The 17,400-nt window shown below is 41.6% G+C and overlaps 1 protein-coding gene across 2 annotated transcripts in view; it reads right to left on the bottom strand.

The window, feature by feature from the left end:
- DNAH3 (dynein axonemal heavy chain 3) overlaps positions 1-17,400 on the bottom strand; it is a 487,274-nt gene that overhangs the window by 197,293 nt on the left and 272,581 nt on the right. For both annotated transcript variants that reach the window (XM_073647962.1, XM_073647963.1), the window contains exons 33-34: positions 7,466-7,685; positions 1,641-1,775 (exon numbers count right to left, since the gene is read on the bottom strand). In XM_073647962.1, the coding sequence (XP_073504063.1) occupies positions 1,641-1,775; positions 7,466-7,685 (355 nt within the window). The remainder of the gene's footprint in view (positions 1-1,640; positions 1,776-7,465; positions 7,686-17,400) is intronic.

Raw genomic sequence — 17,400 nt, 5'->3', positions numbered from 1 at the left:
ATGCTGGTTCAGTATGCCTTCAATTTTAAATAAATTCCCAACAGTGTCACCAGCAAAGCACCCCCACACCATCACACCTCCTCCTCCATGTTTCACGGTGGGAACCAGGCATGTAGAGTCCATCCGTTCACCTTTTCTACGTCGCACAAAGACACGGTGGTCAGAACCAAAGATCTCAAATTTGGACTCATCAGAGCAAAGCACAGATTTCCACTGGTCTAATGTCCATTCCTTGTGTTCTTTAGCCCAAACAAGTCTCTTCTGCTTGTTGCCTGTCCTTAGCAGTGGTTTCCTAGCAGCTTTTTTACCATGAAGGCCTGCTGCACAAAGTCTCCTCTTAACAGTTGTTGTAGAGATGTGTCTGCTGCTAGAACTCTGTGTGGCATTGACCTGGTCTCTAATCTGAGCTGCTGTTAACCTGTGATTTCTGAGGCTGGTGACTCGGATAAACTTATCCTCAGAAGCAGAGGTGACTCTTGGTCTTCCTTTTCTGGGGCGGTCCTCATGTGAGCCAGTTTCTTTGTAGCGCTTGATGGTTTTTGCAACTGCACTTGGGGACACTTTCAAAGTTTTCCCAATTTTTCGGACTGACTGACCTTCATTTCTTAAAGTAATGATGGCCAGTCGTTTTTCTTTACATAGCTGTTTTTTTCTTGCCATAATACAAGTTCTAACAGTCAATTCAGTAGGACTATCAGCTGTGTATCCACCTGACTTCTGCACAACACAACTGATGGTCCCAACCCCATTTATAAGGCAAGAAATCCCACTTATTAAACCTGACAGGGCCCACCTGTGAAGTGGAAACCATTTCCGGTGACTACCTCTTGAAGCTCATCAAGAGAATGCCAAGAGTGTGCAAAGCAGTCATCAAAGCAAAAGGTGGCTACTTTGAAGAACCTAGAATATAAGACATATTTTCAGTTGTTTCACACTTTTTTGTTAAGTATATAATTCCACATGTGTTAATTCATAGTTTTGATGCCTTCAGTGTGAATGTACAATTTTCATAGTCATGAAAATACAGAAAAATCTTTAAATGAGAAGGTGTGTCCAAACTTTTCATCTGTACTGTACATGCAACACATAGAAGCATGTTCACTCTGTGGCCATTTAACAGACAAAATCTAAGATAGAAACACAATGAGCATATACCCTGCAGTAAGTAAGGGGAATGGTGCAGGCTTTGACCCCCCCTCCACTTCCTTTACATTCCTACTTAATGGGCTAATAGTGAAAAGGTGCCAAGAACCTTTGATCAAGTGATCAGTGGGGGTCCTAGAGATAAGACATTTACCGCTTATTGTGTGAATATGCAATAAATGTCCATTGTAGGAATACCCCTTTAACAGGTATGGAGTATCAGTGTACAACGGTAAAGGGGTTCTCTGTTTTCTATCAATTACAGTCTGCACTAAAAAAAACAAACTCTGGCCCAAGATTCTGGGGACTAACACTTTATATATGTCTTATATATATGCTGTATTAGCTTATATATCCAGGTTTGGACACAGTGAGTAAGTATGTATACAGAGTATCATGTGGATGTATGCAGAAAGAGACGCCGGTCTGTCCTACTTATTTCTATGAAACATAAAAGAAGAAAGCAAGACTAAGCCGGCCTAATCATATAGCAGTACCTGAATTATCTTCCCTATAAACCATGGAACAGGTTGCAGATTCACTTTGGCAATATTTTCTTTCAGGGCCTGAATAAAAAGGTCATAATCTGGCTTTGGTAGAACCACTCCAGGAAAAAGATCCGAGATGATGCCCTGTAAAGAGAACACAACAAGGATGTAAAGACCTCTGGGCATTATCCATTTTGGCTATATTCTACTAATAGGATCAGACTGAAAGTAGCAGATTGCATCAGGTAAGGAACCCGACAATTTATAATTCACTATGTATATAGGCCCTTATATTTAACAAACTCTACAAGAACATATTTTCATTCTAATATTTTAGGTCTTCTAACTGTATAATCGCTCCACGATTTCCTCAGTCCAACTCTTTCCTTGTTGTTCCACTGTTTTCTTGCTTTTAAATTGGAATTTCAGGGGTATTTCCATGGTGTCACATACTAATCATCTGTGCTCCTGTGTTGCCTGCCTAGGCTGTCATGCACTGCCTAGTTTCCATCACTGCTTGCTTCATAAATAAACTTTCCTCTTCCCACTCGCTTCCTAATAAACTTTCCTCTTCTGATTGCTTCTTAATAAATGTTCCTCCTCTGCACACTTTCTAATAAACTTTCCTCTTCTGCTCGCTTCCTAATAAACTTTCCCCTTCTCCTGGCTTCCAAATACATTTTCCTCTTCTGCTCGCTTCCTAATAAACTTTCCTCTTCGGTTCTCTTCCTACTAAACTTTCCTCTTCTGTTCCCTTCCTACTAACCTTTCCTCTTCGGTTCTCTTCCTACTAAACTTTCCTCTTCTGTTCCCTTCCTACTAAACTTTCCTCTTCTGTTCCCTTCCTACTAAACTTTCCTCTTCTGTTCCCTTCCTACTAAACTTTCCTCTTCGGTTCCCTTCCTACTAAACTTTCCTCTTCTGTTCCCTTCCTACTAAACTTTCCTCTTCGGTTCCCTTCCTACTAAACTTTCCTCTTCTGTTCCCTTCCTACTAAACTTTCTTCTTCGGTTCCCTTCCTACTAAACTTTCCTCTTTTGTTCCCTTCCTACTAAACTTTCCTCTTTTGTTCCCTTCCTACTAAACTTTCCTCTTCGGTTCTCTTCCTACTAAACTTTCCTCTTCTGTTCCCTTCCTACTAAACTTTCCTCTTCTGTTCCCTTCCTACTAAACTTTCCTCTTCTGTTCCCTTCCTACTAAACTTTCCTCTTCTGTTCCCTTCCTACTAAACTTTCCTCTTCGGTTCCCTTCCTACTAAACTTTCCTCTTCGGTTCCCTTCCTACTAAACTTTCCTCTTTTGTTCCCTTCCTACTAAACTTTCCTCTTTTGTTCCCTTCCTACTAAACTTTCCTCTTCGGTTCTCTTCCTACTAAACTTTCCTCTTCTGTTCCCTTCCTACTAAACTTTCCTCTTCTGTTCCCTTCCTACTAAACTTTCCTCTTCTGTTCCCTTCCTACTAAACTTTCCTCTTCTGTTCCCTTCCTACTAAACTTTCCTCTTCGGTTCTCTTCCTACTAAACTTTCCTCTTCTGTTCCCTTCCTACTAAACTTTCCTCTTCGGTTCTCTTCCTACTAAACTTTCCTCTTCTGTTCCCTTCCTACTAAACTTTCCTCTTCTGTTCCCTTCCTACTAAACTTTCCTCTTCTGTTCCCTTCCTACTAAACTTTCCTCTTCGGTTCCCTTCCTACTAAACTTTCCTCTTTTGTTCCCTTCCTACTAAACTTTCCTCTTCGGTTCTCTTCCTACTAAACTTTCCTCTTCTGTTCCCTTCCTACTAAACTTTCCTCTTCTGTTCCCTTCCTACTAAACTTTCCTCTTCTGTTCCCTTCCTACTAAACTTTCCTCTTCTGTTCCCTTCCTACTAAACTTTCCTCTTCGGTTCTCTTCCTACTAAACTTTCCTCTTCTGTTCCCTTCCTACTAAACTTTCCTCTTCTGTTCCCTTCCTACTAAACTTTCCTCTTCTGTTCCCTTCCTACTAAACTTTCCTCTTCTGTTCCCTTCCTACTAAACTTTCCTCTTCTGTTCCCTTCCTACTAAACTTTCCTCTTCTGTTCCCTTCCTACTAAACTTTCCTCTTCTGTTCCCTTCCTACTAAACTTTCCTCTTCTGTTCCCTTCCTACTAAACTTTCCTCTTCTGTTCCCTTCCTACTAAACTTTCCTCTTCTGTTCCCTTCCTACTAAACTTTCCTCTTCTGTTCCCTTCCTACTAAACTTTCCTCTTCTGCATGCTTTCTAATAAACGTTCCTTTTCTGCTTGCTTCCTCACTTGCCACCCAGCTACATCCCATAGGCTCATCCTGCTGAGCAGTGTCATTGCTGCAGTCATCTTATGTTATCTATGTATATTAACAAGGCTGAGACTGGTCAGCAAGCCAATTGAAATGCTAAATCGCCAGCCTATTCGGATACGTTCCCACACAGCGAAAGTGAAGAGGATTTTCTGTGCCCATAAATTCAGCTACATTTTAGAGTGCCAGCATATTGCATGAGATTTTAAGAAAAAAATATCTGCAGTGTAAATTGACAAGGGCTACAGGTTTGGAATCTGCAGCACATCAATTTTGCCTGCTGATTTGGTCTCTGCGTCTGTTCTGCTGGTTTTGACCCCATCTGCTGATTTTGTTCCTTGGGCTTGTTCCTCTGGCTTGCATGAAAACTATTCTACTTCCTACTCACTGCACCGGCCAGCAACTACTCCATGTATGCAACCCCGGAACCCTTGCACCCTTGCAGTAAAGGCCAGATCCCCATAGAGGGGCAAAAGAGTGGACACCAAAACATACCCTAGGACCTACTAAGTTAAGGGGCTGGTGAAAAGACTATCCATGGAAGCTCTATGACATATTTATATAACAAGAAGTCCAAAAATAGTCCCCAAAACATATACATATTACTGCATCCACGTTGATAATCTTTTAAGGAGATCTAACATATGCACTAATTTAAAGAAGTCTGCAGACAAATGTTATTGGCGTGATAAGGGTGAAGGACCTATAATGATGAGATTTTGATGAAACCAGAGGTAATTCTGTTGTTGAAACCACCATGCCTACAGCTCATGTCAATCCCACAACTGCCCGGTTGGACAGCATGTCCGTAGACATTACTGGCATGTCAATATGTTCTCTATGAGTATACACCAATCAGCCATACCAATAAAACAACTGAGAGGTGAAGTGGCTAACATTGATTAGGTGAGAATGGTTCCTGTCGAAAGGTGAGATTTATTAGGAAGCAAGTGAACCGTCACTTCTTGACGTTGACGTATTGGAAGCTGGAAAGATGGCCAAGGGTAAGGATCTGGGAGACTTTGACAAGGGCAAAATTGTGATGACCAGATTTGGTCAGATTATTTCGAAAAGATCTGGTGATTAGTACCTACCGAAAGTGATCCAAGGAAGGTTTAAAAGTGACAAGGTCATGGTCTTCCAATGCTCATTAATGCACATGGACAGCGAAAACTAGACGAGACAGGCGTTCTAGTAATTGTATCTCAGCAGAAGAACGAGTTTAACCAATCATCTTTTAAATGATGAAGGTAATAAGTGTAAATTTTACTGAAAAGCTCACGCTGGCCCCGGCAACGTCTTTTGTCTTACACTTTTGACATTTGAGTTATCGTAGATCACTAACTCTCATTTAGAATGTCATTAATGCCAGTCACGGAGATAATGGATGGGTGCGTGAGAGATGGATCGCTCTTACACGTTCTGACAGTATAATGGAGTATTACAGGCTCTTACAGAGCTTAATAGACTTACTGGTATATGTTATTACATTGCTAGTGAGAAAAATCTATCAACATAAGTTAGATGATTTTGTGTTTTACAATAGGTGACAGGAAATCCATGCACCCCGGGATTAATAAAAGTGCATTTTATTGGAGTGTTTACAACTATTAATGATAGGGGAGGAATGTACACGGCAGTATTTTACCAAAACAATGTCACCAATATATAACTGTGATGGAATTAGGGCAGAAAACCACACTAATAACACATTGTAAAAAACAACTAACTTTTCCATCTGTGCTTTATATGGGTTTTATGCGGTTTCCATTCACTTTTTAAGTGATTATATGTGATTTTTGAGTATTTTTTTCTTCTCTATTCATGTAAATTGGATAAAATCCACAAATGTGTAAGAAATGCGGTAATTTCATAACGACCTTGCAATATAAAATTTACTGTTCTTGGTCATAAACTTTTTACACTGAGGGCAAAGACAGAAGTAGTTTATTACTACTTCTGTCTTCTATTTTACAAGCTACAAAGTGCTTAATAAGTGCTATGCAGTGGATAGAAGAATCGGTAATGCTGAAAGCGATAACATAGGAGTCAAATATGTCCAAAAATTATCCCAATTCTAGGGTAGTTCCTTTTCATCACTAATCTGCCAGCACTGTAGGTGCTGAAACTTCCTTTCTCTCACTTCCCAGCATGCAGTGGATAGAAAAATCGGTAATGCTGAAAGCGATAACATAGGAGTCAAATATCTCCAAAAATTATCCCAATTCTAGGGTAGTTCCTTTTCATCACTAATCTGCCAGCACTGTAGGTGCTGAAACTTCCTTTCTCTCACTTCCCAGCATGCAGTGGATAGAAGAATCGGTAATGCTGAAAGCGATAACATAGGAGTCAAATATGTCCAAAAATTATCCCAATTCTAGGGTAGTTCCTTTTCATCACTAATCTGCCAGCACTGTAGGTGCTGAAACTTCCTTTCTCTCACTTCCCAGCATGCAGTGGATAGAAAAATCGGTAATGCTGAAAGCGATAACATAGGAGTCAAATATCTCCAAAAATTATCCCAATTCTAGGGTAGTTCCTTTTCATCACTAATCTGCCAGCACTGTAGGTGCTGAAACTTCCTTTCTCTCACTTCCCAGCATGCAGTGGATAGAAGAATCGGTAATGCTGAAAGCGATAACATAGGAGTCAAATATGTCCAAAAATTATCCCAATTCTAGGGTAGTTCCTTTTCATCACTAATCTGCCAGCACTGTAGGTGCTGAAACTTCCTTTCTCTCACTTCTCAGCATGCAGTGGATAGAAGAATCAGTAATGCTGCCAGCAATAACATAGCAGTCAAATATGTCCAAAAAGTATCCCAATTCTAGGGTGGTTCCTCTTCATCACCATTCTGCCAGCACTGTAGGTGCTGGAACTTCCTTTCTCTCACTTCCCAGAATACAGTGGGTAGAAGAATCAGTAATGCTGCCAGCAATAACATAGCAGTCAAATATGTCCAAAAAGTATCCCAATTCTAGGGTGGTTCCTCTTCATCACCATTCTGCCAGCACTGTAGGCACTGGAACTTCCTTTCTCTCACTTCCCAGCATACAGTGGATAGAAGAATCGGTAATGCTGCCAGCAATAACATAGCAGTCAAATATGTCCAAAGATTATCCCAATTCTAGGGTGGTTCCTTTTCATGACCATTCTGTAGGTTCTGGAACTTCCTTTCTCTCACTTCCCAGCATGCATTTCTATCACCCAGCTGAAAGCTGTCTGAAGAGCAGAGAAGCAAAGAAAGCCATCTCTGCTGCTACAGACTGATTACACTCGACAACAGGCGGCAATGGACAGGGAAATACATAGAAGGGCATAGAACTAGTGACCGATGCTTTGGATCAACTATTGGGGGTAAGAAAACATTATTTTTATATTACTATTATTGTCAATTTATCACATTAGCTATCACATGAGGTCATATTGTCTGAAAGTACAGCGACAATGTAAGTTTTGAGTGGAAAGGCTCTTTTGCTTATCTCTGCACTAAAGGAAAATGATGAAGATAAGAACTTGTAACGACTCGCTGTCTCATTACCTCAAAGAGAGGGACGTCTTGTGCCAAGAATTTTGCCAGGTTAACGTCTAGTAGTGCTCGCAGGAGAAGCACGCTCTCATCCTCTTCTGGATACTTAAGCTTCAGGTTGCCAGCAGCGGTGAGGACAGATTTCACGGCCCGCATCCCATAGTCGTAGTGATGCTGAGATGACAGCTGCTCAGAACACAGCCGGTAAGTGGCGACAATCTTCTGAGCCAGGCTGAGAAATAAAAGAAAAATTAAGCAGCTCATCTACACATACAGCAAAACCCATCAAGCGTATTGTTCTCAACAACAGCATTTAATAATCTCATTAAAAACAGAAATGATATAGAATAAATAGAGAGAGATTATTGGTTCGATGCAAACAATGCTAAGTGCAGAAACAATAATCAGTCCATGAAAATGAGTGTCCTTAAAGGGGATCAGTCACCAAATTTTTGCCACCTAATCTGTGAGCAGTATAATGTAGAGACAGAGACCCTGAGCTCAGTGATGTGTCACTTACTGGGCTGCTTGCTGTAGCTTTGATAAAATCTCTGTTTTATCATCAGGAGATTATCACTGGAGGACTAGTAGATCTGCTGCCATGTAGTCCTCCATATTCATGAGCTCTGTATAACCCCGCCCCCAGCACTGATTGGCACCTTTCTGCCTATGCACAGTGTACACAGAAAGCATCCAATCAGTGGTGTGGGCGGGGTTATACAGAGCTCAGCATTCAGAGAACTGCTAGATCTACATCAGATAAAACTGGGATTTTATTAAAACTACAGCAAGCAGCCCAGTAAGTGATGCATCATTGGAATCAGGGTCTCTGTCCCTCCATTATGCTGCTCTCAGATTTGTGGCAAAAACCTGGGGGCAAACTCCCTTTAAGGACATTTACTTGCATGGACTGATTATTATTTTTGCACTCAGATCAATAATCTCTTTCTATCTATTCTATGTAATTTCTGTATACCATGAGGTTATCATGGTGACAGATTTTCTTTAACCTGACATTTGCTTCTTAGTGGAAGTATATCATCACACAATTAATATACCCATGCTCTGATAATAAAACAAAAGTAGAATGGTTGCAGATGGCATTCGGCTCTCCTGAAATGTCTTCTTTAGTAAACACTTTTATTCCCCATAAAATAACAATTCTGGAGCACATTTTTTTAGAATTCTTCATTGAGACGTTCCTCTGTTATTCCTCCTGGAAATGTACGAATAAATTAAAGGGAATCTGTCAGCAGCTTTTTGCTATGTAATCTGAGGACAGCATAAGGTAGGGGTTAAAACACAGAATACAAAGATGTGTCACATGTCAGGCTGTCTGCTGTTATTTACTTACACTGATGGATTTATCACCTGGTGATTATCATTGCCTAGACTACATCAGCTACAGCAGTGCCAGCATGCTAGTAAGACTCCGCCCCCTCCTGTGATATGCAGCTCATTGTCTATAGACTTTGGACACAGTGGGCGGGGCAGCTTTCTCAGCTCTGCTACATGCTAAATCTAAAAGCTCTGATTGTGTGAGAACTGCTGCACCCAGTAATGTAAGTGATACATCATTGGATTCAGTGTCTCTTTGCCTACATTATGCTGCGGTCAGATGAGGTAACAAAAACCCAGTGACAGCTTCCCTTTAAAACCCCTTTTCACCATAGTGTATCCCAGCACAGTCTGATACTTTCGTAGTGTGTCGAGACACGCCAAATTTCAAAGATAAATGCTAACATCGAGTTGTCAATTTCTTCATACATTTTCAAAAGGAATAACAGATGCATCAAAATGGGTTATTTTATGGGAAATACTTGAATATAGGATAACACACATCATTAGCGGGTAGAGATCCTCCAACGTTTTTGCACTTACTCAGCATTTTTCTGGGTTATTTATTGCATGAGAGAGACAATTTCACAAAAGACGGTCAGGATAAATGACGCCTCGGCTTCATAGATGCAATGTTCCTGGGCTACTAGAATTACTTTATTTTCTCATTCTCAAACTGATGTCTCAGCTTCTTGGATATCGTCAGTCCTAAGTCAGCAGGAAATACAGATTTCCTCATGTGTACCGTGAATCCACCAAATGTTAGCATTTAGCATTCTATTCCCTTCCTGTTCTGTTGTTCTCATTACTGATACCCAGAAGAGCTGTTATTTCAACCCCGAAGAATTGAAGGATCCTTAAATAAATCCCAGGGGCTATTAGGATATGGTGACATCATAGACGGGAGCGTGACCCCTTCTATTAGCCAAAGCAAGAGTCCACTGCAAACAGCAGCTCTCGCCCCCACAGACTCAATCCTCATTTACCTAACTCCGTTTTTACCATCAGTGTGTCATCAGTGTTTTCCATCAGTGTGTCATCAGTGTTTTCCATCAGTGTTTTCCATCAGTGTGTCATTAGTGTTTTCCATCAGTGTTTTCCAGCCGTGTGTCATCAGTGTTTTCCATCAGTGTGTCATCAGTGTTTTCCATCAGTGTGTCATCAGTGTTTTCCATCAGTGTGTCATCAGTGTGTTCCATCAGTGTATCATTAGTGTTTTCCATCAGTGTGTCATCAGTGTTTTCCATCAGTGTGTCATCAGTGTTTTCCATCAGTGTGTCATCAGTGTTTTCCATCAATGTGTCATCAGTGTTTCCATCAGTGTGTCATCAGTGTTTTCCATCAGTGTGTCATCAGTGTTTCCATCAGTGTGTCATCAGTGTTTTCCATCAGTGTTTTCCATCAGTGTGTCATCAGTGTTTTCTATCAGTGTGTCATCAGTGTGTCATCGGTGTTTTCCAGCAGTGTGTCATCAGTGTTTTCCTTCAGTGTGTCATCAGTGTTTTCTATCAGTGTGTCATCGGTGTTTTCCATCAGTGTGTCATCAGTGTTTCCATCAGTGTGTCATCAGTGTTTTCCATCAGTGTGTCATCAGTGTTTCCATCAGTGTGTCATCAGTGTTTCCATCAGTGTGTCATCAGTGTTTCCATCAGTGTTTTCCATCAGTGTTTTCCATCAGTGTTTTCCATCAGTGTTTTCCATCAGTGTGTCATCGGTGTTTTCCAGCAGCGTGTCCTCAGTGTTTTCCATCAGTGTTTTCCATCAGTGTGTCATCAGTGTTTTCCATCAGTGTGTCATCAGTGTTTTCCATCAGTGTGTCATCAGTGTTTTCCATCAGTGTGTCATTGGTGTTTTCCAGCAGTGTGTCCTCAGTGTTTCAATCAGTGTGTCATCAGTGTTTTCCATCAGTGTGTCATTAGTGTTTTCCATCAGTGTGTCATCGGTGTTTTCCAGCAGTGTGTCATCAGTGTTTTCCATCAGTGTGTCATAAGTGTTTCCATCAGTTTTCCATCAGTGTGTCATCAGTGTGTCATCAGTGTGTTATCAGTGTGTCATCAGTGTTTTCCATCAGTGTGTCACCAGTGTTTTCCATCAGTGTGTCATCAGTGTGTTATCAGTGTGTCATCAGTGTTTTCCATTAGTGTGTCACCAGTGTTTTCCATCAGTGTGTCATCAGTGTTTTCCATCAGTGTGTCATCAGTGTTTTCCAGCAGTGTCATTGGTGTTTTCCAGCAGTGTGTCATCAGTGTTTTCCATCAGTGTGTCATCAGTGTTTTCCATAAGTGTGTCATCAGTGTTTTCCAGCAGTGTGTCATCAGTGTTTTCCATCAGTGTTTTCCATCAGTGTGTCATCAGTGTTTTCCATCAGTGTGTCATTGGTGTTTTCCAGCAGTGTGTCATCAATGTTTTCCATCAGTGTGTCATCAGTGTTTTCCATCAGTGTGTCATCAGTGTTTCCATCAGTGTGTCATCAGTGTTTCCATCAGTGTGTCATCAGTGTTTTCCATCAGTGTGTCATCAGTGTTTTCCATCAGTGTGTCATCAGTGTTTTCCAGCAGTGTGTCATTGGTGTTTTCCAGCAGTGTGTCATCAATGTTTTCCATCAGTGTGTCATCAGTGTTTTCCATCAGTGTGTCATCAGTGTTTCCATCAGTGTGTCATCAGTGTTTCCATCAGTGTGTCATCAGTGTTTTCCATCAGTGTGTCATCAGTGTTTTCCATCAGTGTGTCATCAGTGTTTTCCATCAGTGTGTCATCAGTGTTTTCCATCAGTGTGTCATCAGTGTTTTCCAGCAGTGTGTCATTGGTGTTTTCCAGCAGTGTGTCATCAATGTTTTCCATCAGTGTGTCATCAGTGTTTTCCATCAGTGTGTCATCAGTGTTTCCATCAGTGTGTCATCAGTGTTTCCATCAGTGTGTCATCAGTGTTTCCATCAGTGTGTCATCAGTGTTTTCCATCAGTGTGTCATCAGTGTTTTCCATCAGTGTGTCATTAGTGTTTTCCATCAGTGTGTCATCAGTGTTTTCCATCAGTGTGTCATCAGTGTTTCCATCAGTGTGTCATCAGTGTTTTCCATCAGTGTGTCATCAGTGTTTCCATCAGTGTGTCATCAGTGTTTTCCATCAGTGTGTCATCAGTGTTTTCCAGCAGTGTGTCATTGGTGTTTTCCAGCAGTGTGTCATTGGTGTTTTCCATCAGTGTGTCATCAGTGTTTTCCAGCAGTGTGTCATCAGTGTTTCCATCAGTGTGTCATCAGTGTTTCCATCAGTGTGTCATCAGTGTTTCCATCAGTGTGTCACCAGTGTTTTTCACGGATGGATAAACAAAGAAATAAATGACAAAGCTTCTTCTATACTTTTCAACGTTTAACGCGGACGGCACACAGATGGAACACTGACGCCCTCCGTGTGTTATGCGTGGTTTTAACGAACCCATAGACTTGTATTGGCCCTTTTCATCCGTACTGCTGGAAAAAAATGGACATGTCTCCGTCTGTTTTGCACAGACACACAATGTGTAAAAACCCAGACATGTGAACAGCACCATAGATTGTAATGGCTACAGTGGTGGCCAAAAGTGTTGGCACCCCTGCAATTCTGTCAGATAATACTCAGTTTCTTCCTGAAAATGATTGCAATCACAAATTCTTTGGTCTTATTATCTTCATTTAATTTGCTTGCAAGGAAAAAACACAAAAGAGAATGAAGTAAAAATCAAATCATTGATCACTTCACACAAAACTCCAAAAATGGGCCAGACAAAAGTATTGGCACCCTCAGCCTAATACTTGGTTGCACAACCTTTAGCCAAAATAACTGCGAACAACCGCTTCCGGTAACCATCAATGAGTTTCTTACAATGCTCTGCTGGAATTGTAGACCATTCTTCTTTGGCAAACTGCTCCAGGTCCCTGATATTTGAAGGGTGCCTTCTCCAAATTGCCATTTTGAGATCTCTCCACAGGTGTTCTATGGGATTCAGGTCTGGACTCATTGCTGACCACCTTAGAAGTCTCCAGTGCTTTCTCTCAAACCATTTTATAGTGCTTTTGGAAGTGTGTTTTGGGTCATTGTCCTGCTGGAAGACCCATGACCTCTGAGGGAGACCCAGCTTTCTCACACTGGGCCCTACATTATGCTGCAAAATTTGTAGGTAGTCTTCAGACTTCATAATGCCATGCACACGGTCAAGCAGTCCAGTGCCAGAGGCAGCAAAGCAACCCCAAAACATCAGGGAACCTCCGCCATGTTTGACTGTAGGGACCGTGGTCTTTTCTTTGAATGTCTCTTTTTTTTTCCTGTACACTCTATGTTGATGCTTTTTCCCAAAAAGCTCTACTTTTGTCTCATCTGACCAGAGAACATTCTTCCAAAACGTTTTAGGCTTTCTCAGGTAAGTTTTGGCAAACTCCAGCCTGGCTATTTTATGTCTCGGGGTAAGAAGTGGGGTCTTCCTGGGTATCCTACCATACAGTCCCTTTTCATTCAGACATCGACGGATAGTACGGGTTGACACTGTTGTACCCTCGGACTGCAGGGCAGCTTGAACTTGTTTGGATGTTAGTCGAGGTTCTTTATCCACCATCCGCACAATCTTGCGTTGAAATCTCTCGTCAATTTTTCTTTTCCGTCCACATCTAGGGAGGTTAGCCACAGTGCCATGGGCTTTAAACTTCTTGATGACACTGCGCACGGACGACACAGGAACATTCAGGTCTTTGGAGATGGACTTGTAGCCTTGAGATTGCTCATGCTTCCTCACAATTTGGTTTCTCAAGTCCTCAGACAGTTCTTTGGTCTTCTTTCTTTTCTCCATGCTCAATGCGGTACACACAAGGACACAGGACAGAGGTTGAGTCAACTTTAATCCATGTTAACTGACTGCAAGTGTGATTTAGTTATTGCCAACACCTGTCAGGTGCCACAGGTAAGTTACAGGTGCTGTTAATTACACCAATTAGAGAAGCATCACATGATTTTTCAAAGGGTGCCAATACTTTCGTCCACCCCCTTTTTTAGGTTTGGTGTGGAATTATATCCAATTTGGCTTTAGGACAATTCTTTTTGTGTTTTTTTCATTGAAGACAAATTAAATGAAGATAATAATACCAAAGAATTTGTGATTGCAATCATTTTCAGGAAGAAACAGTATTATCTGACAGAATTGCAGGGGTGCCAATACTTTTGGCCACCACTGTACGTGTTATATCTGTGTAGTGAATGCAAACAACACGGATGTCTGAATGAGGCCTTAGTGATGCACCCGTCCCTGCAGACGTCAAACAGTGATCGCACTACGTTGATGGAAAAAATCAAAAAGTTATGGGTCTAGTGAAACAAATAATGATATTTTTTCTATAAAACATGTCTTTAATTAGCGGGGTGGGGTACAATTTTATTAAATACGTCTATTGGATATATTGAATAAAATATTCATGGCAATGACCAAACATGCATTTAGCTGTTTTATATGTATGATCAGCATTAAAAATGCGCTAATCTACGAGGAGCCCGGTGATGCGCTAATGTTATCACTGCGTCCCAGTCCCAACAGATCTAAATGTAAAAAATAAATAACTGTGATCGTACGTGAAAAACGACAGCAGCTGGAAGTCACACGCCGGCGCCTGCTGGTAGCAAACATCACATATCATCTTCCATCTCTTCACAAATCATTTTCCTAAAAATTGTACATTATTTCCAAGCTGTTTTCCATTACTTTTCTATCCATTACTATTACTGAAAAAAGTTTATCTGCATGAAAAAGTCATATAAGGTTCTTTTAGAAAATAAGACTGTTCTGGGAAATGGGATTTTAAATCCATTTTCATATTTCCACAATGATAACAGATGATGCTGATGAGTAAATGGAAGAAGTTAGTGTCATTGCTTAGGGTATGTTGTGACTTGTGAGAAAGTTAACAGATAGGGGCCTAACGAAGGCCACAAGCGCCGGCTTAATAGGCCAAAATCTATAATTAAATAAAGTTTCATCAACTTTTCAATAAAAATGATTCTTTTTTTTAAAGATAAAAACTCATTTTTTACTACACCGTAAAAAGGAAAAAAGTCAGAAATCCTTAATAAAAATTAATTTTTATTACCTTCCTGATAAAAAAAAAACATGTATAATAATTACTAAATAAGTTATATATACGAATTATGGGTTTCCGAATGTGGAAAAGCAGATATGACGAGCATTAAAAAAAATATACCTCTATATTCACTGATCCACAGAATAAAACCTAAATACTAATCCTAAATAACCAATAAAGCCAATAAACAATGCTGAAATTGCTGCTATTTTTGTTGTTTTTTTTATTTTCCAAATCAAAAAGAAAAAAGCTTTTTTCTGTACATGAAGAAAAGGAGCGATTTTCTTTCGTTGTGCTGGATTCTTTTTTTTTGTCAGTATTTGATCAGCGTGTCTGTTTTTACTATCTGTGATTTTCTCCTATCCATTATCATAAACTTCATTAAAGGGAACACTCAGAAAATGCTATTTATAATAAATATATAGTTAATCTACAGATAAGTAACATTACAATGCTGCCCGGCCACCGCACTAGAAGTGCGGCTACCAGGAGAATACACTGTGAGCAGAATTAAGGCGAGTATTTTGACCATATCATCATTTTATTACTCCTTGAGTGCTGTCATATTTTAGAACTGCAACCTCCTTGGAGGCCCAGAAGAACAAGGAGTTCAGTGCTCAGAGACATGGCAGAGCTAAGGAAGAAGGAAACCCAACCACCAATGAGCAAGACACAGAAGTACAAGGAGTTCAGTGCTCAGAGACATGGCAGAGCTAAGGAAGAAGGAAACCCGACCACCACTGAGCAAGACACAGAAGTACAAGGAGTTCAGTGCTCAGAGACATGGCAGAGCTAAGGAAGAAGGAAACCCGACCACCACTGAGCAAGACACAGAAGTACAAGGAGTTCAGTGTTCAGAGACATGGCAGAGCTAAGGAAGGAGGAAACCCGACCACCACTGAGCAAGACACAGAAGTACAAGGAGTTCAGTGTTCAGAGACATGGCGGAGGTAAGGAAGAAGGAAACCTGACCACGACTGAGCAAGACACAGAAGTACAAGGAGTTCAGTGCTCAGAGACATAGCAGAGCTAAGGAAAAAGGAAACCAGACCACCACTGAGCAAGACACAAAAGTACAAGGACTTCAGTGTTCAAAGACACGGCCGAGTTAAGGAAGGAGGAAACCCAACCACCACTGAGCAAGACACAGAAGTACAAGGTGTTCAGTGCTCAGAGACATGGCAGAGCTAAGGAAATAGGAAACCAGACCACCACTGAGCAAGACACAAAAGTACACGGAGTTCAGTGCTCAGAGACATGGCAGAGCTAAGGAAGGAGGAAACCCGACCACCACTGAGCAAGACACAGAAGTACAAGGTGTTCAGTGCTCAGAGACATGGCCGAGGTAAGGAAGGAGGAAACCTGACCACCCTAGAACAAGACAGAGAAGTACAAGGTGTTCAGTGCTCAGAGACATGGCAGAGCTAAGGAAGGAGGAAACCGAACCACCACTGAGCAAGACACAGAAGTACAAGGAGTTCAGTGCTCAGAGACATGGCAGAGCTAGGGAAATAGGAAACCAGACCACCACTGAGCAAGATACAAAAGTACAAGGAGTTCAGTGCTCAGAGACATGGCAGAGCTCAGGAAGGAGGAAACCCGACCACCACTGAGCAAGACACAGAAGTACAAGGTGTTCAGTGCTCAGAGACATGGCCGAGGTAAGGAAGGAGGAAACCTGACCAACACAGAACAAGACACAGAGGTACAAGGAGTTCAGTGCTCAGAGACATGGCGGAGGTAGGGAAGGAGGAAACCTGACCACCCTAGAACAAGACACAGAAGTACAAGGTGTTCAGTGCTCAGAGACATGGCGGAGGTAGGGAAGGAGGAAACCTGACCACCCTAGAATAAGACACAGAAGTACAAGGTGTTCAGTGCTCAGAGACATGGCGGAGGTAAGGAGGCTGAAACCGACCACCCTAGAACAAGACACAGAAGTGCAAGGTGTTCAGTGCTCAGAGACATTGCGGCGGTAAGGAAGGAGGAAACCCAACCACCACTGAGCAAGACACAGAAGTACAAGGAGTTCAGTGCTCAGCGATATGGCTGAGATAAGGAAGGAGGAAACCCGACCACCACTGAGCAAGACACAGAAGTACAAGGAGTTCAATGCTCACAGACATGGCGGAGGTAAGGAAGGAGGAAACCCGACCACCACTGAGCAAGACACAGAAGTACAAGGAGTTCAATGCTCACAGACATGGCGGAGGTAAGGAAGGAGGAAACCCGACCACCACTGAGCAAGACACAGAAGTACAAGGAGTTCAATGCTCACAGACATGGCGGAGGTAAGGAAGGAGGAAACCCGACCACCACTGAGCAAGACACAGAAGTACAAGGAGTTCAGTGCTCAGAGACACGGCGGAAGTAAGGAAGGAGGAAACCCAACCACCACTGAGCAAGACACAGAAGTACAAGGAGTTCAATGCTCAGAGACATGGCGGAGGTAAGGAAGAAGGAAACCCAACCACCACTGATCAAGACACAGAAGTACAAGGAGTTCAGTGCTCA

This window comes from Phyllobates terribilis, unplaced genomic scaffold (genome assembly GCF_046119375.1).
Source record: "Phyllobates terribilis strain yellow unplaced genomic scaffold, ASM4611937v1 Scaffold_9__5_contigs__length_417890890, whole genome shotgun sequence".
NCBI classification, from domain to species: Eukaryota; Metazoa; Chordata; class Amphibia; order Anura; family Dendrobatidae; genus Phyllobates; species Phyllobates terribilis.
Note: the sequence above shows the minus strand (reverse complement) of the source record. Positions and strands in the feature narration are given on the sequence as shown.